General features: G+C 36.6%; 1 protein-coding gene across 2 annotated transcripts in view; it reads left to right on the top strand.

Moving 5' to 3' along the window:
- Positions 1-7,557: 7,557 nt before the first annotated feature.
- Positions 7,558-24,518, top strand: part of LOC129254426 (T-box transcription factor TBX2-like) — a 35,832-nt gene continuing 18,871 nt past the window's right edge. For both annotated transcript variants that reach the window (XM_064115226.1, XM_054892890.2), the window contains exons 1-2: positions 7,558-8,418; positions 13,231-13,498. In XM_064115226.1, coding sequence (XP_063971296.1) covers positions 8,048-8,418; positions 13,231-13,498 — 639 coding nt within the window. In that variant the 5' untranslated portion in view covers positions 7,558-8,047. The remainder of the gene's footprint in view (positions 8,419-13,230; positions 13,499-24,518) is intronic.

Here is a 24,518-nt window from a genome sequence, read left to right as displayed (position 1 = left end):
TATCGAACCATAAATTACGATCCTAATTTTGTTTTCGGAATAACAAAACTTTGAATCAAAGAAGCTTCGGAATATCGAACTTTCGGAGTATTTGCATGTGTTATTTTGAACAAAAGATTTGCACCTTTTTAAAGATTATTTTAATGTTGCCACTTGTACAAGTTTTGACCTATCATATGTACATCATAGCTGCGCAAAAAAAAAATCGTCGCCCTCATTTTGCTATCAATCTATTACACTGTAAAATAATTGGGTAAAATTTTCACCACCACGAGGGTAATTATGTGTCCAACCAATTTGGGGCAGTATTTTACCCGATGCGGGAAGAATATTGTCCAGTAGGGTTAAAAAAAAAATTAGCAGCAATTACTTTAGAAAGGGCAAACTATTCATCACACTGGATAAATAAAAATTCCCAAAAGAAATGCCCAATGTTGGTTGGACACATAATTACCCTCATGGAGCACTTTTACCCAATATATATTTTTTTTTAGAGTGTATCATATTTATATCTTTATAGCTGTATATACATGTAATCATCACCCTCTACTATCATCCCCCTTTTCACTCTTATCTTCTCCCCCCTCTCACAATTCATCTCTATTTCTATTTTCAACAGGTAAATACTGTTAGTATTCAAATTTTCTCTTCCACAAAATGTCTCACTCTTCTTTAATATTCTACCTTTAAACCATTTTTTTACCATTTTTTTTCTACTTCACATTCTTCTTCTTCTTCTTCTTCTCCACCCCCTCCTCCTCCTCTTCCCCTCCTCCTTCTCCTCCTCCTTCTTCTTCTTCTTCTTCTTATTATTATTCTCCTCCTCCTCCTTCTTCTTCTTATTCTCCTCCTCCTCTTCCTCCTTCTTCCTCTGCTTCCTCTTCTTCCTCTTCTTCTTCTTCTTATTCTCCTCCTCCTCCTCCTTCTTCTTCTTCTTATTCCTCTTCTTCATCTTCTTTCTCTTCTTCTTCTTCTTCTTCTTCTCCTCCTCCTTCTCATCCTCCCCTCCTCCTTCTTCTCCTTATTCTCCTCCTCCGCCTCCTTCTTCCTTTTCTTCTTCTTCTGCCCCTTCTGTTTTCCCGTTTCCTTCTCTTCTCATCATGTTGATGCTGACATTATTGATCATGGTGGTAAAGTAGAGGCATTACGGACAGGAGAACAATGAAGAAGATATGAACACATTTGACTCTCCCCTCCCATGCCTCCCAATTTTAGCATTAAAAGCTAGATTGTAGTCATGAATGTATGTTACAATCTATTTCATAGCAATTATACGGGTCTATTCATGGTCTAATGACGATTAAAATGTTGTGAAGTATCGTTTAAACAGAACGTTGTATGCTGTTCTTGATATAAACGTCTGAATACACCATTTTAAACCTATTTTATCCGCCATTCTTCGATGACATATCCTAATAAATGTGCACACTGATCCAGTGTTGAATTAATGATGGACTTCTTACCCTTAAACATTTACTTGTTCTTTGAAATCTTGTCATTAAAGGTTTACCAGTTTTGATAAATGATTATTTTTCAGGTTGTGGGTGTTCGTTCTTTTAAATGCTCTTTTCCAAGTCGTGTTTTCTCTCCTTTTGTTGGCGAATACCTTTCTTTCTGGCAGGCTTGGATTTCCGTTTCTTTCTCCTTAAAGGAAAGAGAAGGGAAAATATAACAGTTGATGTTTTCTTGAAAGTCTATTATAATTTATGACATCGAAACCGTATGTATCCAGATTTGCATACAGTATACGAATCCACAAACAAGCTTTGGATTTTATAATCTCCCAAATGAGTCTATTCTTAGATAGCTTACAAGAACTCAAGATAGAATAAACGACAACGATTTTTTTTATGTTATAACTAAATTCTATGAATTCGAACTGGTATTGATAAATAAAATTTGACACGGTAACACTTTGGCTATTTTTTCTTCCTATTTCACTTTCGCTGACCAGCTGTATCGACAGTAAACGCAAAAAAGTAAATAATAACGATAATAATAATAATAGCAATAATAACAACAATAATAAAATCACTATATGGTCACTGTTTGTACAGAATCTCTTATACCAGAGTTTGAAATTAAGTGTACATACACCCTCATACCATGCCTATTAACGTTCACTTCAGTACAGTTTTTCTTTTTCAAATTGAGCCAATATGTGGCTTATTCGTTCATGAAAAACAAAAGCGGGTGAAAAGTGAGAACAAGAAGTATACCGAAGAGAAAATGTAAATGTTAGTTTTGGAGAGCTCGGGTGGCAGACGGTATTGATAGTGCTATTATTCGAGGCGCCAAAAACCTCTCGTATTTGTCACTTCACACGTTGTTGTCAAGAGACGCGTGAAAATGAGATGGCATTCACGTTAATGTGTGTCTACCAAACATGGTGAGGGTGTCAAAGTGTATCCTCCGATTACCCCCTTCAGGCCCTAGCCACTGGTCTACAGGGCATCCAGGGGTGTCTCTGATACCCCCTTCAGACCCTAGCCACTGGTCTACAGGGCATCCAGGGGTGTCCTCTGATACCCCCCTACAGACTCTAGCCACTGGTCTACAGGGCATCCAGGGGTGTCCTCTGATACCCCCTTCAGACCCTAGCCACTGGTCTACAGGGCATCCAGGGGTGTCCTCTGATACCCCCCTACAGACTCTAGCCACTGGTCTACAGGGCATCCAGGGGTGTCTCCTGACACCCCCTTCAGACTCTAGCCACTGGTCTACAGGGCATCCAGGAGGGGGTGCAAACTCCTGAAGAAATGAGAGGATCTCTGTGTGTACACGACGGCAGGTATCAAAACGGTCTGGCAGTGATTGGATCGTTTTCTTCCAATTCTTCCTTTAACATGTTTAGAGGGTTCCTGGCATTGGACAAGTTAGAGGTACATGCATGTAGATTAGAATCAATAGGGTCAAACTACAAGAATATGAGTAAAAAATTGTGAAACTGGGAAAGGAAACGATAGAAATATATATATATATATATATATATATATATATATACATACGGAAAGGTGGGCGCCTGATCGAAACCGTTACTTTCATCACCGTGAAAAATACATCATATTTGAGAACGATTGTCATCGTTTCAGAGGTGTATAAACATTCTCTCCCTGTTATCAAACTATAAAGTGACAGTAATAATGATCTTACAAATTCTTTAAGGATACGAACGACTATGAATCAAATATTCTTTAAGGGGAAGTTCGCCCTGACAAAATGTTAATTTTGAAATGATTAAAAATCTTGCCGAAGGTTTGATAAAAATCCATCAAAGGATAAAAAAGCCATTCGAATTTTGATTATTTTATTTGTGACGTCATATGCGAGCAGCTTTCCTCTATATCGTATGGTAAACAATCAACTGTACCTTCAGTATATCAATAGACAAATCATTTCACACCTGTACGTACAAAGAAAACAAAAATAAGTCATCACGAACCATTGACAAATTGAAATTATTTCATGCGTGTTCATGACATGGTATAGTATTCCAACCTTGTGTATCATATTTCCATGAACTGTTCATTATCTTAATAAACATATTATTTAATATTTTAGATGGACCCGTCCCTGAAAGAGAATGTGCTGTACAACTCTTTGATAGAAATTCGATGGTTATCAAGCGAGAGAGGAAAATGGTATCATCTTCCTGTGATATCCTGCTGAACAGTCGCCAGTCACAGGTCTGATTTGAGGGAATCCAAGGGGTGCAACGTTTTAACAAGGGGGTAATCGTCTGACCCCCTGTCAACATAACGGTGTAGATGACGGTATCGTTATGTATCACGTTTACACATCGATTAATCTCGCTAGACAATGGTCAAGATGGAGGAGTTAATTTGAAGTCTATTATGTCGTGAGAGGTGTGAGATGGGAAGGACGAGGAAATGTGGAGGAGGAAGGGGTCGTCTTCTTTTTCTTTTTACCCCATGAGAACTTACCAGACCGATATGTGGCGCTAACGACAATATAAGCGTTGATAAGTGCCGAGTTGACGCTATGTTTCATGTTAATGAAACTGAGTTAATATGAAATAATATAACGTTCTCAAAAGAAATGAAAATGTGAACAGGTAAAAGCACCACCCCAAATAGTATAAAAACGATAACCCCTGGAAAAAATAAACAAACATAAATAGAGCAAAACAACTAAGAAAAGTAATGATAGTTATTTATTTGAAATCAGTCCATTAGCTTTGGTGATGTTGTATGCAAGTCAGTAAACATTTTTTTTCTAAATTGTAACATGACCACTCTATGTTTAGAAGAAAGCACTCGCCGAATGTAATTATGTACAAAATCGAAAAGGATTTTTTTATAGAGGAAATCAATTAGTTTCCTTGAAGACATCAGTGCAAGTCTTCATTGTGAATAACTCGCTAAAAATGTAAAGTTTTGAAAGGGAATTACGGGCAATTCTTCCATCCCAATACTAAAACTGCTCTTTGCTGATCTTTTTATCCATCTGAGATTCTGAGGTGACGAAAATTACCATAGAAGTGGCGAATTTCGCTGTGTGGTCGAGATTGATCAATACTCCTTAACATAGGTTTTGTTACCCATTTTTGATGTCAATGTTCGGCATTTAGTTTGATCCGATGTCCACTATTGAGAGTGTTAGTATCCGAGATTAATGTAAATAATGTGCCGACACCCTTCCCCCCACTGTGAAAACACTAGATTCAATTTTGACAGCGAACCTTTTCTTTCTCAGTCACCCTTTTCCTTTCCCCTTACAAAGTGCAATTCCATAACGATTGGGGCAGTTTAGGGGTGTGAAAAGAGGTGGTTTGGTAGCTGAAAAGCTCTATTGAAATTGGGAAAGGTTCTTAACACGGAGCGCCATAAGCCGTGCTACGATCACCACCAATTACCAATATGTTTTACACTCTCTATACAGTTATCCCTCGGCTCCGCGCGACATGCCGGCGACACGGAGCTTTCCCCGATCGAAAATCTATTACACCTATAAAAGAAGGGTGAAAAAAGAAAGAATACCTAAAGCTCAGCACCACTTCTTTTGAGAACAAATCGCCCCCAATTGTTGGTGTAAAATAGCTTAGTGGAATGAAGTGACGAGGCGATGAAAAGACATGTCTGCTAGGTTGCTTGAAACAATGTGGATTAGTATCAGAGTTAGAAGAGGGGGTATGCTTTGCAGCAATGGCTCTACTTGGTGTTTGTATAGAAATTAATCATCCACCACACAGGCTGGCGCCAGCCAGCTTTAGTCGTAAAGGGTACATGAATAGGTAGCCGTGGAGAATACAATAAGCCTTCACACCTCACGTGTTTTCTACCGCGCTTATTAATTATGTTAACACTTCGGCAAGTCAACAACAATTATCCGCGAAATACGAGTAGGAGTAGGCGTGGTCGATTGCCCCTCAATATGCCAATCAACCCAGGTTATTACTCCCGATGTGGTAGTTTTTTCTCTCTCTCTCTTAAAAAAGCCAACATCCCAAACATCGATGGCTAATTCCACAACTATGTCGAGAAAAACAGGCCTTGGTGGGTATCACACCATTTAAGGTGGGAATGGTTTGGATTGTTTAAGGACATTTTTCTCTCCTTTCAAATAGACTGGTATTACACTGTGGCCTTAGCTATTGAATAGGAAGTGTCAGAAGAGGGTGTGAATTGCCTTTTAGTCTGATGTTAAGCATACAAACAAGAGAGTAGGTGCCAGTGTGGGCAGTCAATCGGATCAGCCCTCATCAGTCTCTTACAGCCCGGAAACTACAGATCAATACCGTCGATAATGCCGGCGTCCACCAAAACCCACTGGCAAATTGCTGTAACCGCCTCGGAAAACATTCCACTTATTGCCTGAAATTGATCGGACCACTGGCCGCAGCCGTCTCCCATTTCACCTTCATATCATATTTTAAAGAATATGATGATGAGCCATGTGGATGGTTTTTCTGGCAGTGTTTTGAGTTCTCAGTCACATCACGTCTATTTGTCTTCCGTGTTTGTTCATCTTCGAGCCCAGAAAAAAAGGCGGCACACCGATCACTAAATCGAAAGAGCGCCCGCATTGAATCAAACCTCGCACAGTCCCGAAACACAATTCGAGAAGTCTGGAGAGCTCGCGGAGCGCTGATCATACAACATAATCCACCACTCTCTACCCCCTTACTTGCGACCTATCCTTGAAGTGTTCTTAAATTGGAAAGAATTATGAAACACCCTTATATCGCATTTAAGCTACTAAGTTGACTAACTACGCGTAATTATGTCCTGACATACCCGCGTTGAAGAGCTAATAACACTGAATAGGGTGTAGAAGGGCGAGACTAGCCAATGATCCGAAAGCAATGAATGAAAACAGATAGTAAGCAGACTTTATTGTGTGTCGTCACCATAACTGGCGCCACCGATTCTTACACAGCGTAGTCAGAAAGGAATGCACCAAATAACTAATCACCTTTAGCTGTTTCGCCACATTATTTCTCGCGCTTTTAACATACCCGCCTACCACAAGGGCCTTATTGCTAAAGAAAGGGACAGACATAAAAAAAGCTGTGATCTTTAGATTGAGTGATAAAACGGGACGGCTTTTTAATTCAAAATTGTCAAATCAAGAAATTACCATGAAATCACAAAGAACAGGAGGATAATTTAGTCAGTTGTTCCCAACACTTTTATAGGTTGATATGTTCAGTAATGTCGATCTAAGGCCAGTTAACCATAAGGGGGAAGGGCGGGGCGGGGGTAGACCTTTGAGCGGCTTTAACTTAAAATAAATATTCCGGCTTTTAAAGTAATGTTGAGTATCAGTTTATCTTTTGATTTTGAGATTGATATTAATAAAAAGGTTTTTTGTTTAGATATGTTTTTCCCATAAATCTTAAACACAAAGCCCTTATTTAGTACAATATCATAATATTTTTCGATAGTTCAACTATCCTGGAAATTATATTGTTGATATTCGAAAAAAAACCTTTAAAATCTAATCTTTAATGATATAATAATAGACAAGTTCATCCAAAACAAATTATTAAATATCATTTTGAAAGGGTTGAAGTAAGTGACAATGGCAAGTATAAACACGACAAAGACAAATTTCATATCGGAATGCAATTCATGCTGTCTTACGATATTGATGTGATCTGAATTTGGCGACCATTTAGTTCGATTCCCTCTGACTTAGCATGCCTATTGTTACGTCACAGAAAGAACAAAAAATGTGTGTATTTCGACACCTCCTCGCTAGCACTGGACCTGAAGCGTCCGAAAGGACCAAAATAGGTGAGAAATAGCCTCTCAAAGTACTTTGCTTCTGTGTTGTACAAAAAGTTCTCCAAGGTTGTAAGGTCTGCCAGGGAATTCTGGTACCCTGAAGGTGAGAGAAGATAGGGAGAGAGAGAATAAAAAAATGGGGGGGGGGGTGTAAGTGAGCAAGGGTAAGTGTAAAGTAAAATATAAAAAAAGAGTAGTAGCCAAGCATCTTTAGGAGCGCAGTGATTGGCTTACGAGTGCTCAGTACACAACGACCAATCAAAAGGCGTCACCGGCTGGCGAAACATGTGAAATCGTTCTCGGCTGCACGAAGCTATACGCTACAACACACAAGCCGGTAACTCGTGCGAAGCTAGCGAGAAATCGACGGAGAGAGAAGGATAGAGGGGAGAGAGGATGAGAGAGCATTTAGACTAGGGGGTGATTATTGTAAGCAAAGTCTACACAATAATACAGCTGGCCACTGCTAGACGTGTATCTGGGTGGCTAAGCCCTCACATGTTTATAGGGATAGAGACACTGCTATTTTGTGAAAGATCCCAAGATTCTTGTGGAGCATTTACTACTATACCATCCATCAAAACACTTCAATATTTTTCATCCAGTGGGGCGACTACGTACACCCTCAATACTACTCCGAATATTTATTTTTCCATATTTCAGGATATTTCAATCCGAGTGTTCTTTGAATTACCTTCATACCTGCTCGGAGACTTTAACCGATTTTACTGGATACACCTGGAGCCTATAGCTCAAGTTCTGGTGGTCCGTCGAGCTCGCCGACATCGTCTTTCTCTATGAAACCGGCATCGAACGACCACCACACGATGGCCTATGCACCTTTACTGCCGCCTCGTCTCAGCGACTTCTCCGTCAACTCCCTCCTCACACCGCCCCAATTCTTCCCGGGGATGTTCCGCGGACAGGCCTGTTTGCCAGGCGCCGGGCTGCCGGGCTTTCCCCTGCCGAAATTCGGCGAACATCCAGCGGCGTACTCCCCGCATGACTTGTTGGCAGCACACGCTCATCGCTCAGCATTGGGCCCCTTACACCCTATGGAAACACAGAGCGACGATTCGGATGATCCACAAGTTACACTCGAATCTAAAGAACTTTGGGAGAAATTTCACAAAAGAGGAACGGAAATGGTCATCACAAAATCAGGCCGGTGAGTAATAATTTAGCTCCCATTTCTGGAATATTTTAGTTATTTCTTTACCCTTACATCAATTTGGTATAATTAAAGAGATTGCTCAGTTAAAATTAATAATTATTTATTATTCGAGCCAACATTTATTCGAAGATAGTCATTCACTTTCCAAAGTGGAAAACACTTTCCCATCTAACTGCTGGATGGCTTGTCAAATAATGTATTTTCTATAATTCTGCGTCCTTTTAAACTGATGCATTTATAGATGCGTTTAATGACTGAAACACTTTGTGATAGAAACAAGTCTTTCAATAATTACACACTGCATTATTTGGAGACCCAATTTATAGTTTTACTTGTAATTGTGAAGTAGTGGAGGATAAGCTGTGCAACATGAAGAATGTCTGTGTTACTTGTGTCGAAAAGTATCCTTAAAATATCAATAAATACATGAGGATATAAATAAGGTCTCGACAAGTTTCAAGTTCATCTCATTCATAGTTTGCCAAGCCCCCCCCCCTAAAAAAATGTTGATATTATAAAAGCAAGTGGATTGTAAGTGACAGCTCCACGGAAGTTTTCATTTTTATGAAGCAACATCAATCAGATAAATGACTGAGTGTATTATTTAATGAATAATATTATTTTCAAGGCAACCAAGTGGTGCTTGATATTCATAATTTTAGATAGTATTTTTTAATTTAACATCAGCACCTTTCTGGAAACATTGTCAACTCAAAATGTAGTCATTAAATAAATAATGTACTGTGTTACAAATAGAAATTGTTGTTATCTTGGATACGTTAGAGTTATTATAGCCTCTTGTTTTAGAATAATGTAAGCTACAGCATCAATAATTGCTTATTTATTTGTACTACTTACTTTAAAAGGATTGTGAAAAGGGGAGGAATTTAAAATTATTGAAATGATTTGTAAGTAACAAGTATAAGCCTACTGTTTGAATGAAAATATAACATGTGCATGATTTAGAATATAGCTATGATGAAAGTGTAACTGTATGATGCTAGTGGGATTTTATGGTATTTCTCATCGACTAAAACAATTTAAATGGCTGTTGTATGATAAGCTTATAAGATTGTTATTGAAAAGAAACAATTGAGACGTCGAACAGGACACTGCGGCACCCGGCACCCGCAAGTCCGGGCGTGGTGCACAACCAGTACCCCCTGTCACTGTTAGGGCTCAAGAATTGATTCCGTGCGCCAATACAGTCATTACTTTGGAATAACCTCGACTCTAAGAGAGAGATCAACACATCCCATAGTGCATTTGATCAAACTTTTCGCATATTCATATCACTATTTTTCACTATTAAGGCCATATTTTGTTACTGTAAGATATGGATTTAACAGCGTTCACGCTTGGCTGTCCGAGTTGTATTTGTTACTGTATAAAGATACACTAACAATAGAAATGCACACGGGGTATTGAAGCCATGATACCCCTTTTATCTATTGTTATAAGCTTTTACCGAGACTTTTCAAAGGATGATAAGTAGTTGAAAAGGCATTGAACTTAAGTTCAATTTGATGAAAAGCAAAGCTTCCCAGTTGCTAGGCCTCTGCCGAATAATATGGGAAAATAAAATAATGAAAATAGGATGTGTTATGGTGATTATAATATATTTAACACCTTATTCTAAGCTTTTTTGTATCTTACCAAACATAATTTATGAGTCGGTGCCATGTTGTGTATAGGTGCAGTCTTTAATTCTAAAATTGTTACTATCATTACTATATTGTATGCTTTCTGTACTTTGATATAATTTCTCTAATAATATGAATGTAATTTTTCAATAATAGGATAACATCATTGTAGTCGAATATAACGGTAAAGTTTGGAAGAACTTCAAACTTCGTTTGAAACGATTTGTACCGAATAAGGTAGCTTTTGTTAGTCAGTAATCTCGCGCCTACACAGGGTGGAGTATATTTGGTGTATATTTTATAAGCTTTATGAATAATGAAAATCAATAAAACACTCAATTATGTCCATGTATATATACATAAAAAATAAAGAATATCCTTCCTCTGTTTCCATAGGACATACACTATTACCATTATCATTTTACTTCTCAACATTTGTGATCACATTTTGCATGTCCAGTATATACCGAAAACGTGTTGGCTTCTGAATATGGGACCCTTGACAGTGTGTATTTGAAAAGGGAAAGATATATTTTACGAGTTGCTCTGGTCATCGAGGAGGTGAATCAATCTTATTTTGAGCCTGATCTAAACTAATTTTTCCAGAGGTCGAGAGGAAGGTGAAATTTTGGAGTCAATTTGTTCTAGCGTCCAAACAAACAGTCCTAGATATACGTTACTGCGTTTCACTTCTACATGTCATTTACACTATAGTAGGCAGGAATATTATGTTCATGTAGGAAAAAAACTTGAAAACAACACTTTTATTCAGACAGTCAGAAAATTCGAAAAGTTCATATTATAGGAAAATTATCAATTTGCATCTGAGTATTTCTTTTCTTTTTTTGGTCGATGTGGGCTGCATTTTCTGTTGTCCTACTGCTGACCGCAGAATGAACGATGGTTTCCATATAAACATACTTGAATCGTTGTAATTACCACTCAAATGATACGTTGGTTATTATTATTATTTTTGACTGTGCTGTAAACTACCGTTTAGAGTGGTACCTTCAAGACTTGTGTTTTGAGTGGGGAATAAAACGAGAGTGGGTATAGGCCTATACGTAATGACTCAGAGCCCTTATAAGGACCATCATTCCTATATAAAGTCATGCATGTGGGTTTATCTTTTTTTATCTTCTTAAGTTTTCTCAGATAGTACTCTCGAATGAGTTGAAACATGGACCTAGTAGTAGGTCCATGGTTGAAATAATAGGTATTTAATTTAAATGGCACCCTAGAAGATGGACATTGATGAATATACTGTGATTATTTGAAAAAAAAACATTTTTGAAGATTTTATTTGGGTAAAGTGAACGTTGTTTTCACTAGCTGGGATTTGTATTAATTAATTCCCTCGGAAGGCCTAGAAAATATTCACCCTAGTACGATCTTTTTCCATTATGCGCCTTTCTTATTCTCGTAATTAATAAATCACACTTATCTGGTGGAAGGGAGAAAAAAAATTCTGTGAAATCACCTCTCCCTTGAAGACCTAACAAGGTTGATATTTTGTTATTTGGTGATAATTTGTCGCCTAGACGAAGAAAATGATAAAGAAGTGGAACGAAGCGCAGACACTTGATCTAGTTCTTGAGCAGTTTTTCTCATTTGGCAGTGAGAATAAGACTGTTATACTAATCAATGTGTGAAGACGTTATACAAGAGAAAGTGCGTTTCTTCTTTGCAGGTGTCGGGCATATCTTTAATACAACACACCTCGTTTGTGTATGTAACTCTTCCTCCTTTTTTGTTCAAATTCTATTGGGGTAAAACGGGGATGTCTAATAACAACTGATACGGGGCCTTTTTTGCAGTAAATCTGGGTTATTGGGGCGACGGGAAATGGATAGATAGGAGGTTTGTCGATGTTGTGTCGACCAAAGCAGAGGAAAAAAAACAACGCGGATAATGAAGATAATGGAGACAGTAATATTGCTTGTATTTGGCCAAGAAATTCATCATCGGTGGTACATACGAATAAGATCTCTGATAAAAATTTCCATCACAATTTTGATATCATTTGGAGAGGATTTGACGGATCGGAGCCTATGCATTCCAAATATATTTCAGCTTACGCATTCATATCGTTTTTGTATGTGTGATTTATGAAATCACTATGTTCAATTTGTAGTTTTGATAACTACAATCACGGGATTTTACGCCAAAAAATCCACTTAAGCCTACCGTCGTTATACCCGTAGTAGCAACGGTGGCAAACTTCAATCGGTTTGAACGTACCTGCTAATTCAGAAGTAAAAATATCGGAAGATAATCTGAACGAAAATTGAAAACTGTTAAAATCTAATATATTCATTTACTTTTCTCTGCAAGAAAATCGATCCGATATGAGGGCTTCAGTAGTACATGTTTGTAAATTGAAATTAATTTAAGGAGCATAACAAGGTAAAATGATAATAAATCTGTATAATCATTGTAATAATTGAGCAGTTTGTGAACAAAAAGAAGCTTAATATCACAAAGAATAAGTAAGAGGACTGAAATAAATGACTGATATGGATTGATTTGATATTTTCTAATTGATGGCACCAACAGTTTCTTTATAATCTATTCCCCAACAATATGAAAAATAGGCCCTACAAGGATGAATAAAGTACGATAGGACAGTCCTACTCATATAGGCAATGTATTATTCTCTTTTCCTTTTCTATATGTATGATAAAAAAGAATTTTCAAAATAGTAATACACGAAAAAAAATTGCAACTATCCACGACATTGAAAAATAATTTTATCAGTTTTTAATACAGTGTTATTTGTAATTGAAGGTATATTCATTTATAGTTCTTGTGATGATATCACTACAGTAAACCGAACTCTTTAAACTTGTTATCCGTTTTGTATTCCTTTTTCTTCTGTACTTTTTATTCCTCTTGACGTTATGTGATTCGCCCTACCTTACGAAAATCCGTTCATGTATGTTTGGTTTTTAAATGTTTTACTTATTACCTACATACCAGCTATACTCCTTCCGGTTTCATTATGATAAAATAAGTTTTGTAAAGTTAGAATTCTAAAGTAAAAGACACCATGCATACTCTTATTGGTCTATAACTGAAAATGTTAAAAACTCATTTAAATGTGGGAAGTTTTGTCTCAATTTGATTATCATTTCCTTATATCTTTTTCTTTTCTTTGTGACAGGCGGATGTTCCCTTCTTTCAAAGTCCGTGTATCTGGGCTGGACAAGAAGGCCAAGTACATCCTTTTAATGGACATCGTCGCCGCCGACGACTGCCGGTACAAGTTTCACAATTCCCGCTGGATGGTCGCTGGCAAGGCCGACCCCGAGATGCCCAAACGGATGTATATACACCCGGATTCTCCGAGCACAGGGGAACAATGGATGCAGAAATGTGTTTCATTCCATAAGCTCAAACTCACAAATAACATCTCCGACAAGCATGGATTCGTAAGTTCACCTAAATCAAATCTTATCCTATCATCTTTTTTGCGGTGTTCTGAAAACGAAATATTAAATTCCTGTTCGTTTGTAATGCTACAAAGCGATAGAATTGCATCAAAGTTCTGTTTATTTGTTAATACCTGAAGAATAATTACTACAATTTATATAATATTATTTTATTCAATAAGACTTAAAGAATAGAGTACACTAATGCTGCAAGATCAAACATTCATGTAATAAAATACTAATAATAATAAACAAAAAACACGATACCAATCCAGGCTCTTACAAAAATGTTAATCAAATTTGTGTTTGTTGAATTATTCTGTAAATATCAGTTTATGAAAACTAATTGTAAAGTTAAAATTAAACGAAAGATTATTCAATTACTATTTGTATCTATAGGTATACCATGTTATAAGTTAGGAATTGCATTGACATTCAGATAAATAATTTCAATATGAAATTAATTCGTTTTTCAGAATAATGAGTTGAAATTTGTCTTTGCCAATTAGATATATTTAAAATTAAATCATAGAAAATATAAAAATAAAATTTGAAAAATCAAAATATGTTTGACAATTAAATACGGTATCTTTAGACGAAAGTTATAAAGTATAAAATTGAAAGCAGACCATGTGATAACTGGAACCTATAATTGAAAGTATCCCCTACAATTTTCATTTCAGTATCCTCGGGATATTTTTACACATGAAAAATATACAATTACTTTAATATAATATTTTAACTCATTAATATGGAATCCAATATATCGATAATACAATACAATAAAACAAATCAAAATAATGACCACAAATTTAATATTTGTAAAATCTGTTGCCTGATTTAAAAAGAAACTAGTTCTGCTTGTGAAATGATAGAAATACATATGAGGATGACTGTATAAATCTGTATTAGTAAAAAAAAAATGAAGATTAAACGCAGGTCAAGTGCAATAGATCTCTTCTCGAACGAATTACATTACAAATGTAACTGAAAAGTCGTACTTATGACCTTATATATATATATAGACGGACGGCTGAGAATTTAGAAATGAAATTGAACTGTCTGTCAAGCAATTGAAGGAACTCTGAGGATATAAATGATACCAAAGTCCATCATCTAAAATATCATAATTGTTTGTTTGAAGCAGTTTTATAACTCTTTAAGGGGTTAATCGTCAACACGATAGAACGTCAATTTACGAAGCTGAACACGTTTCCTATTTTTGTGAAACATTATTGCCACTGATAAAATGATTTGAAATACTATTCAAAGTATGATCCAGACAAACATATTCCAATGTCACTTTCATGCTCGTTACCATCTTCTATATACACCATCGCCATTGTTTTTAAAAGATTATATAAAGATGGTAAATATATACTTAATGAAAAAATATTGTATGTCGTTTGGGTGTGAAAAGTCAGGGCAGTAAGATCACGTAAATGATCTGACTTCTGAGGAATATTAATAATCATAGTGAGGTAAAAAAATTCTCGAGTATTACACGTGGAATTATTTCAAGGAATTAATCAAGCCTTCAGCGGTATACAGACAAGTTGGGCTTCCATTTTTCAAGTTTAGTTTTAATACCTTAAAGTATTTTGTGCTTGAATTATTGCAGTTTACGCTGGGTAGTCCCCTGGTAATTAGAGGCCTAATTTACCCAGGTCATTCTTTCAACTACCCTATATCGGTCATTTTATTATTCGGACATTCATAATAAAGCCTTGGCTCTTTCATCGGGGGAGTGGTTATTATGGATCTGAAAATCGGACATTGAAATAGGTCAATTTCCCCATGAGACTTGCCCCGACTTCGCAGAAGAATCCTGTGTATAAGGGATAAAACCACAACATACTGTACCTCCAAAATAAAGGACACGTACCCTTTTTATTGCTATTGTGTTTATTTGCTAATTTGGCCTTCGATATTCCTTGTTAAAGCCTATAAAGCCTGGTGTCACGGGTCGCCTTTTTTGATTGGTTTGCCTTTTCTTACTATTGATTGTAGGTTTTTCTTTCTGTTAAGTCAGTTCAAATCAATATACGCTAAATAGATTTGTCTGCACAAGAACGAATGGATATCTTCCCATAGAATATCTCTATTGTCATGATTGTTGGGAGTATTTTTATCGCCCTTCTAATCATAAGGAAGGACGAACTTTGAGTATTATTGGACTCCTAATTTCGATATAAAATCGTGAAGTTTATAATGACGAATATTTCGATTAAAAAAACAATAGAAAATGATTTAAATATATGAGATGAGTTGTAGCGGAGATGAATATCATAACGTTTATTATTTATATTTAGGGTATGTGATTGTTGGTATAAATCCATTTACTATACAAACAAATCTCGAAATATATACTTTAAAAGGAATCTAAACCGTAATATATGAAGTACACACATTTTGTTATTTTTCATGGTAAAACACCACTCGGAAATACTTTTTATTAACATCATATATTTTCACTGTACTAATGTTGCTTATTCATTTCTATCTTCGATTTCCTAAACACCCTTTAAAAAACCATTTATGTTCGAATGTAAAAGAGGATTTATCAAATCGCTTTGGCATGGCAACGCAGGAAAACTAAAAAAAATGAGAAGGGGTTGAAGAAAGCGAAATATTGGAGAAAGATTACTCAGGAAGTGATGTAAAATGTGATATTTCCTGGCTTTTCGCCTTCTTATTGTGTCGAATGGCAGTCTATTTTTTTTTGTTTTGATATTATGTAGCACTTAAATTGGACATATTATGATGATTGGATGGAGCCTTAGTTAGTATGGCAATAGGGGAGTGCTGCGGCTATTATGGGCGAATATTCCTTTTCACACTCGAATCAATAGGATTTATTGAGCGAGTTTTGAATGCTCAATTCGCCGTTGAATTACACGAAAGGATGTGAAGTACAAATGCGCGCTTGATGCTAAGTGCTGATGTATAGCTTCGTTGGAGATGACTTTCTATTCTATCATTGATTCTTTGAATTAAAGAAATTTTATTATAAATAGATTATCAAGAAATACATATCACACCAGTAGGCTATAGTGCGAGTGCAAGTAAAATCATGAACAGTCATTTTCCTGCTCAACAGCTGCATCGTATAACATATCCATGCATGCAACTAAGCCAACTATACAGACTTGCAGTAAAATTCATAAACTGTTTAAATCATGTTAAATTTCTTTATTTCAAGTATTCACATGTTTATTGTGTTGCTTTAAAGAGCCTTTTTTTAATATTTTAATAGTGCAATAAATCACATAAATAAATATACTGGCTAATGACATAACTTTTAGAATTATACAGGTTTTTCACAAATTTTTCGCCAAACATAGAAGTGAAATGAAATAAGATCCACACAACCCCCCCCCCCCTCCTCCACGTACCTATATCGTTCGTTGTCATAAGATGTGTTCTTGCGCGTGCTGACTGCGCGCGGGCTCCTTACAAGGTGATACATAATTATATGACCTGCCCAAGCGCGCGTTAATAAAACACACACACTTACACTTTGTGGCGAAGGAGGATCCTTAAGGCTAAAACTGCGAGCCTCTATTGCATCCCAGCGAACAAAAGCCAGAGAGAAAAAAAATATGATATTGTATTTCCAGCTCTCATTCACGGCTCTATCGTGTTTGTTTCTGGGCAAAACGTTTTATTTACGCTAAGCAGCCCCAAGCAATGGAACCTCGGGGCATAGGGTGGCTGAATGAAAAGAGAAGAAAAGTATAAAATTGAGCACCTTATTATCCCGCAGCCCCTCATCTTACACGCTCAAATTAACAGCAGACACTGATCTTATTCAATCCAACTACGTCAAAAAGGATAGAGCACCTGATAATATCAATAAAACCCCTAAGTAAATGTTGCAATTTTCCGATTTCATTCATCATGGTTGGTTTAAAAGCAAAACGAGCCTGGCTCTCGAGCCTGTCGCATCCCACAGAAATGGTGACCATTTCTTTCATATTTCCTTTCGGATGATCTTGCGTAAATATCTTCAAGATGGATGCGTGCACCACTCACACCCTTGAGTGATCACGTGATGACAAGGTCGTAAAATGATGTTGAAAAGCTTAATTTAACCTTTACATGGACATCCTTGATAGATGAAACAATATCGAAATAGAGATGATGAACAGAATATACAAAGCACAGTCATTCAAGAAAAGCATAAATCCTATTTAGATAGGCCTCTTTATATATACAGTTTATACGTTTAAAAAAAATATTTATCAGTTTGTGTTAATTTATATTGAATAAAAAAGCTAATAGACGACCGAATTCTTAACATATTAATTTCAAACGTAGAAGATATGAAACTTTAAAAAAAATCCGCGACAAATCCTGTAGTAATTTCAAAAATAAATTTTAATATATTTTTTGATATTTAGATTCTTTATGATTCAGTTCAAGGTTGATATCCTTCGAGCATTTTGAGCACAGCAAATTGATTACTCAGATATGTACGTCTATGTATTTTTTCGATTTATGACCAAATATTAATTACTACATACCTGCACAAAGGAACTAAGTGACGATACAAACAAAAATTAGAGGGTTTTACATTTATGATGTTACCTATCACAGTAGAAAACTCTAAACTGTACGAAAATACTGCCATATCATACGGATTATATTTTTAGATCCCGGAATATTTGTTATTGTTTTGACCTTATTTAAAAACGATATACACTCAAGATTCACGTATGATGGTTTTGTCGCCTAAATGCAAATGATTATTCAAAATTCGACTTTACTCGCGGTCTATTAATTGTCGGACTTATATTTGACATGAATCGTCTCTATCCTGTTTCGTGTCTCTCTCTCCCCCTCTGCACAAACATTTAAGGAACCAGTCATTGCTCAAAGAGGAACCAGTCTCTCTAACACTCTCCCCCGTTCTTTATTTCTCACTCTCTTTCTTGAACCATCATGATTATTATTGCGTGGTATATAGTCTTGACTCAAATGTTTGAGCAGGTAAACACACAGAAGCCAGCTTCCAGACGATGTCCATGCACCTAACAATCGTCGCACATGGCCCTCGATTTGGATGAAGAGTCAACTACCCTTTAGCAGAGAAAAAGAAAGAGGGAGGGAGGGAAAGAGAGGGAGAGAGGGAGAAAGAGCAATGAAAGGGGGGATGGGATGAGGGGGGGGGGGGGTGGTACAGAGATGGTAGCAGTCGTGTGCCGCGGCACCAGAAATCTTTCTATATCTACCTGTCACTGAACGAAATGATGGATAGGTTATCCTACAACTTGACTCCCCTTTTGATAGATATTTTCGTTTTTTCCCCCTTATGTTAAGGTTACGCCAAAATTGAATAGACGCGTCATGAGCAACGGCGACAATATCCTCTGTTTTTTCTTTCATTATCCGAAAAAAAGAGAAAAAGGGGAGACCTTTTTGTTCTGATTCAATCATCGTTAGATTTAGCGGCGCCTGAGCCTATTATCACACTCATCATATCTACGTTCCGGTGACTGGCTTACTGCAGTCTCTTCGTATTTTGTGAAAATTTAAAAGAAAACTCCCATGCTTTGATTATAAGCAACAACAATGCAGACAGACAAGGGAAGGTGACGGTAAGGAGAGGTGTTGGTGTAAACATTTCCGACATTGGCGCTTTTCAGAGATCGGACTATTTTCTCTTCTATCATAATACATTTTCAACAATAGTACTTAGCCACACAAACACGAAGGGGGTTTTCTTTAAAACTCTATTTTCTTCATAAATGTCTATTCTCTATGTCGGGTGGTGTGGGCCGGTACACTTTGTCGATGTTCTGGAGCTTTGTTCCCTCTCTGGAGTCGGAGCTTTGGTGGTGATCGAGCCGGAGACAATCCCCCTCGGGCATTATCACGCCTTTTGAGAGACCAGGCACTGTAATAGGTACCGGAGTCATTACCAGTCGCGTCGGCAGGCGTCGCAGAAGTTCATGGACTCCGCCGACAAAACAATTTTCCTTGTTCTATTTCTCCCCCTATCATAGATCTGTGATCATTTTAATCATCTTTTATTGTACGGGAATCATCACGTTTAGTCCTATCTGATATGTTACTAACCCGCAATCGTGGGGGTGCAACTTAATCATCCAAAAGACCAACTAACACTTCAAAAAATTGCAAGTGCAATGCACTTTATTGATCCTTAAGATAAAATATTATTGGTATGTATCAAGTCAATTATTATGGCGTCTATATATCCTGCTTCTTACTCTATACACCGAATTACCTTTTTATCATAAACACCAACATCAAGCAAGCTCAGGCAAAACCCTATCTTCACTCCATTTTATACTTACTCGGTTACGCCATAGAAGAAGACGGTATTTAAATTGCGCCATGCAGGTAATTCATAACGAGAATTCCAAACGACAGGGCAACAACCTTGCCAGACGTACACCTGTTCTCCTTACCTGCCTCATTGCCTCCTACCAGGTATTCACCTGTAATCGTCCATTAAGAAGAGATAACAGTCTAGCCTTGAGTAGAGATGCAGATGCGACCACAGCGCCATTCGATGACGAGGACGAAGTATACACTGTCAGAGCGTGCGTTTCCAACGGAAGAAAAAAACAACTATGGTGGTTGCAAAATTGTAATTGTGGAATATTGCGGCGTTTTGATAAGTTTTTGTTTTCCATTTCCAATCTCTGGTACATATCATTGCTAAAATCTTCTTTAATCTATAATTGATACCTTGAACAATAATTTGAATGACAATTTCACATCCACACTGGTTTGATATATCAGTATATTGAGTTATTCATAATGCAAAATACCATAAGAATTTAATGTATTATGGTTTATTTCCATCCCAGTAAAATAATAAGTTTGTTATAGCCAAGATAAGGAACAAGTCGATTTTGGAATCTTTGAGAAATATGATAACTTATGATACTTTTTTTCAAACTCAAATCATTGAAAAGTATATTTACTATTGGAAAAAAAATATCTTGTGAAAATCGCGAAATGGGACATAGCTGGTATACGGAATCTCGTTTCCAGTTACCATAACAAAAAAAAACTACGTTCGCAAAACAACTCGTGTAATATGATACCGAAGATTAGGGATATTTTGTAGGTTTTTGGCCATTCATACGAGGTGTATCAAGTTGGTTTTTGTCGGATGATTTTGGGTCATTCCACACGGCCGCCAAATATTTGATGGCAAACTGAAGAAGCAAACAACAAGTGTTAAAGGAGAATGAAACTCTTGGAGCAAGTTAGCTTTTGTGAAAGCAGAAAAATCAAAGAATAAGATCAACAAAACTTTGAGTAAAATAGGACTAGCAATAAAAGAGTTATGAGCATTTGAATGTCGAGATCACTAATGCTATGGAGATCCTCCCATTGGCAATGCGACCAAGATCTGTGATGTCACACACGTACAACTCTCCCATTCGGACACTGAAAATATACCCCAAAACATCTCTTTTTGCTCATTCTAATCATATGACAAACGATTCATCAATGATATAATGTTGTGAAACCTCTGTACTTGTCATCTCATAAAGAAAACACCTAACCTTGTCATAGACTCTATAAAAAATGAGAATATAAGTGAAATAAGTACTAAAGTAATGAGGGAGTTGTACGTGTGTGATATCACAGATCTTGGTCGCATTGCCGATGTGAGGATCTACATGGCACTAGTGATCTCAATATTCAAATGCTCATAACTTTCTTATTATTCATTCAATCTTCCTCAAACTTTCAACAATATGTTTCTTTGATTTTTCTCTTTGATATGGATTCAGCTAGTTTCAAGGGTTTCATTCTCCTTTAAAGGTTTTGATCGTGACTTCTTGGTCAAACTCGGAAGTTCGAAAAAAAAGGGAAAGCAAGTTAAACAATTCTTAAAGTCTTTGTAGCATTTCCCACCAAAATACTAACCATGAATGATACATTACGTTTTGCAGACATAGATTTTGATATTAGTTTTAATGTCGTATCGGTGACTATGACAGAGAAATAGCATTTGAAGGCGAATCAGAGTACGATTTGAAGGACACTAATTTTAAGCTTCACTGAGAACGTTACAGAACAGTTTTCCCTAATGACTAACCATGTGAAAAAAAAATCGTCAATCCGCAATTATAATAAACAGTTTTAAACAAAGGAGCTCGACGCATCAGTCGAAAGAGTGCCTAACATTACTTAACCATCTCATTGAATACGATATTAAAATGGGAGATTTATTTTTGGAAGTGTATCATGATCGACTAACCACTCAACCAGATGGGAATAAGGTACATTGTCTTTAGACGCGTCATGAAAAGATAAAATCGTTATTGATATTATTTGTTTCGCTTATAGTTAAGCTGGTGTAGGTGATATGGCGGATAATGATATGCCTACTGACGGATTATAAGCAAGAACTGTGTCAGATATGACACCACTTAACATTGGATTCATCAACCATTTCATCGCTCCTGATCAGGACAGACCCAAAGCCAAGCTACCAGTTGATATCATTCTTGACTTAAGTGATCAGACACGCGACACCGTGGCGCCGCCACCAAACAGATAAAGAACTGCAAGGTATTTCAATACGTCGGTCAGAACCAACTCAAGAGCGATAATAAGAGGAGGGGTATTTGAACCATATGAGTTTGCTCAGAACCCTACTTACGACGATTAAAGTTTGATTAGCCATACAGGACTACTGGTTGCTCACGTCAGCTTGGAGTTTGGATAAAGGATTTTGTGGCTGATTTGTTTTAGACCCCCTTTTCAACGAATGGAAAAATGAACGAATACAATTGTGGGCACTTAACCGATTAGCTTGAGTGAGAAAATAGTTAAAGTGGATGTTAAATATAAGCATAGGAAGAAAACTAAGAACTGAAACTATTCAAGCAAACTATATTTCAATTGTGGAACTTCATCACCTGAAACTGTTGGCTCTGACAAGAAATGGTTTTAAAATTTGAGTACAATCTCAGCTCCATTTCTTTTCAACGACAAAGCGTGATTTATTTCGATGCGAAATTTTGAAGTTGCTATAAAAGTATAAATAGATTAATTATATAATATAATCAAAATAAATCCAAATCTAAAAAGCGATGATTTTGAATTGCAACTATTTCTCATTGATCATGTTGATTACTTTAAAATTGACCACTGAGGCGAAAGAGTCAAAGCACCATGTGGTTCACTGTGCAAAGAGGTATGATTTAAATACTTTTAACTCAATATGAACATGGCGAATATATCTAATTTTAAGCGTCTATCTTCTCTTCATTCCCTATATACAAGTCGGTTTGTTCGAAAGTGACAGAGAGAGAGAGAGAGAGAGATAGAGAGAGAGAGGGGGGGGGGAGAAGGTGGGGGGGGGGTGAGTGTTAGATGAGAGAGACCCAATATTTGCCCACTTGCTTCCCCAGACTTGAGCGTGTTGACGAAAGAGGCGCCACAAAGAATCAATAAAACTCTTCTTTTTTTTGGCTCTTTCTCAACCTGCCAACATACTCGGAATATCAAAATCACACTCTCTCGGAGTCTCTCCTTTTCTTTTCTTTTTTTTAATTCCTTCATCCCTTTTAAACCCCATGCCTCTCCCCATCCTACCCATCCTCTTCTCTCTTCCTCTCCCGAAATATCGCTCATTCTCTCCCATCACACCTTTTTTCATCCAAAGAAACAAATGAGAGGTAAGCATTCTGACTGAGATTTTTCTTCTTAAAAGATTTACTTTCAATTAACTGAGATAGTCTGTAGAGAGCATAAATGAATAAATGTAGAGACATGAATTGAAGATGATAATACATGATAAGTCAGGAATAATCACCCCTAGAATCGAGTTTATAAGCCTGGCATCCTCATCATATTCATAGACATGGTAAAAATTTGAAATGTAATATTAAGTTGTTATCTTATTTCCATGTAAACTCAGGGCGGATTATGTCTAGTCTATTTTGTTTAAAAGAGACATGATGCGATGTTGATCCTGAAACTTTGATTGCTTCATGCCAAGCTTAGAGTGAAGAAACGAACAGAGAACCATATAGTAAACAACATAAAAGTAACACAGAATAACTTCATTTCATCAGGGTTTATCGGAATTCTTAATCGTTTCGTTTCACATTCCGAATTATTTTTATCTATCATATCACATCTGATTTAAAGTTTTTGTAATCTATTCACAGTACGACGAATCGTCTGCAGGATTTATTTTGCACATAAAATGCTTAAAGCAAACAGGTTGAATACATCGAAATTAATTCTTATTTAAATTAAAATAATTTTTCTAGGTTTTTTTAATTCATTTGAAAACAAAATGTTCTCGCTTTTAGGGAAAGTTAGAGGTCGAATATCCAAAATCGGGTGAAAATAACATGGTATTGGATTTATTAATTCAAAATAATTGGACCATTAGAAATTTAAAATCAAGGGTGACAAAGATATCTAGGTTTCGTGAACCAGTGGAGCATATTAATTGGTGTTTTTTAAATAAACCGTGAGAGTTTTTATAATTACGAATTGCAAGTATAGGATTGAAAATGCGGATGGAAAATAGGTCATTAAGTCTTCGGGATCGCTTCTTGGTGTTGATTTGTATATCATTTTGACAGTTGGATTAATTTACACTGATTATGTCGTCTGTTAGTGGGGAAAATGATACCTCAGGCGATTTTCGTGTCACACTCTCGATTTTTCTTATTTTGACAAGGGTACATTATGGGATATATTTATTGTAAATATTCATTGCTTCATGTCAATTATAATTTACCGAGTATAGCTTGAGGTTATTCGTTTCGATCGCCAACACCACAGCAACGATCTGATTCTTTTCCATGAAATCAATAAATTTAAATAGATTGTTGTGTTATATATCTTTATTTCTTTTAACTCATCAGTTTGTTATAAAGCCCTAACCACGGATTTCGGGCTTGTCATTTACGAGAGATAGTTATACTCCCGGAAGCCACTATAACGTTGGCCTCTGTCGGCGATCGCTGTATCCATGTACGCCATGTAAGCGCCATCTTGAATTATG

The sequence above is a fragment of the Lytechinus pictus genome, chromosome 2, assembly GCF_037042905.1.
Source record: "Lytechinus pictus isolate F3 Inbred chromosome 2, Lp3.0, whole genome shotgun sequence".
Taxonomy (NCBI): Eukaryota; Metazoa; Echinodermata; class Echinoidea; order Temnopleuroida; family Toxopneustidae; genus Lytechinus; species Lytechinus pictus.
The sequence above is the reverse complement of the archived record's forward strand: the minus strand, read 5'-3'. Positions and strand labels throughout refer to the sequence as shown.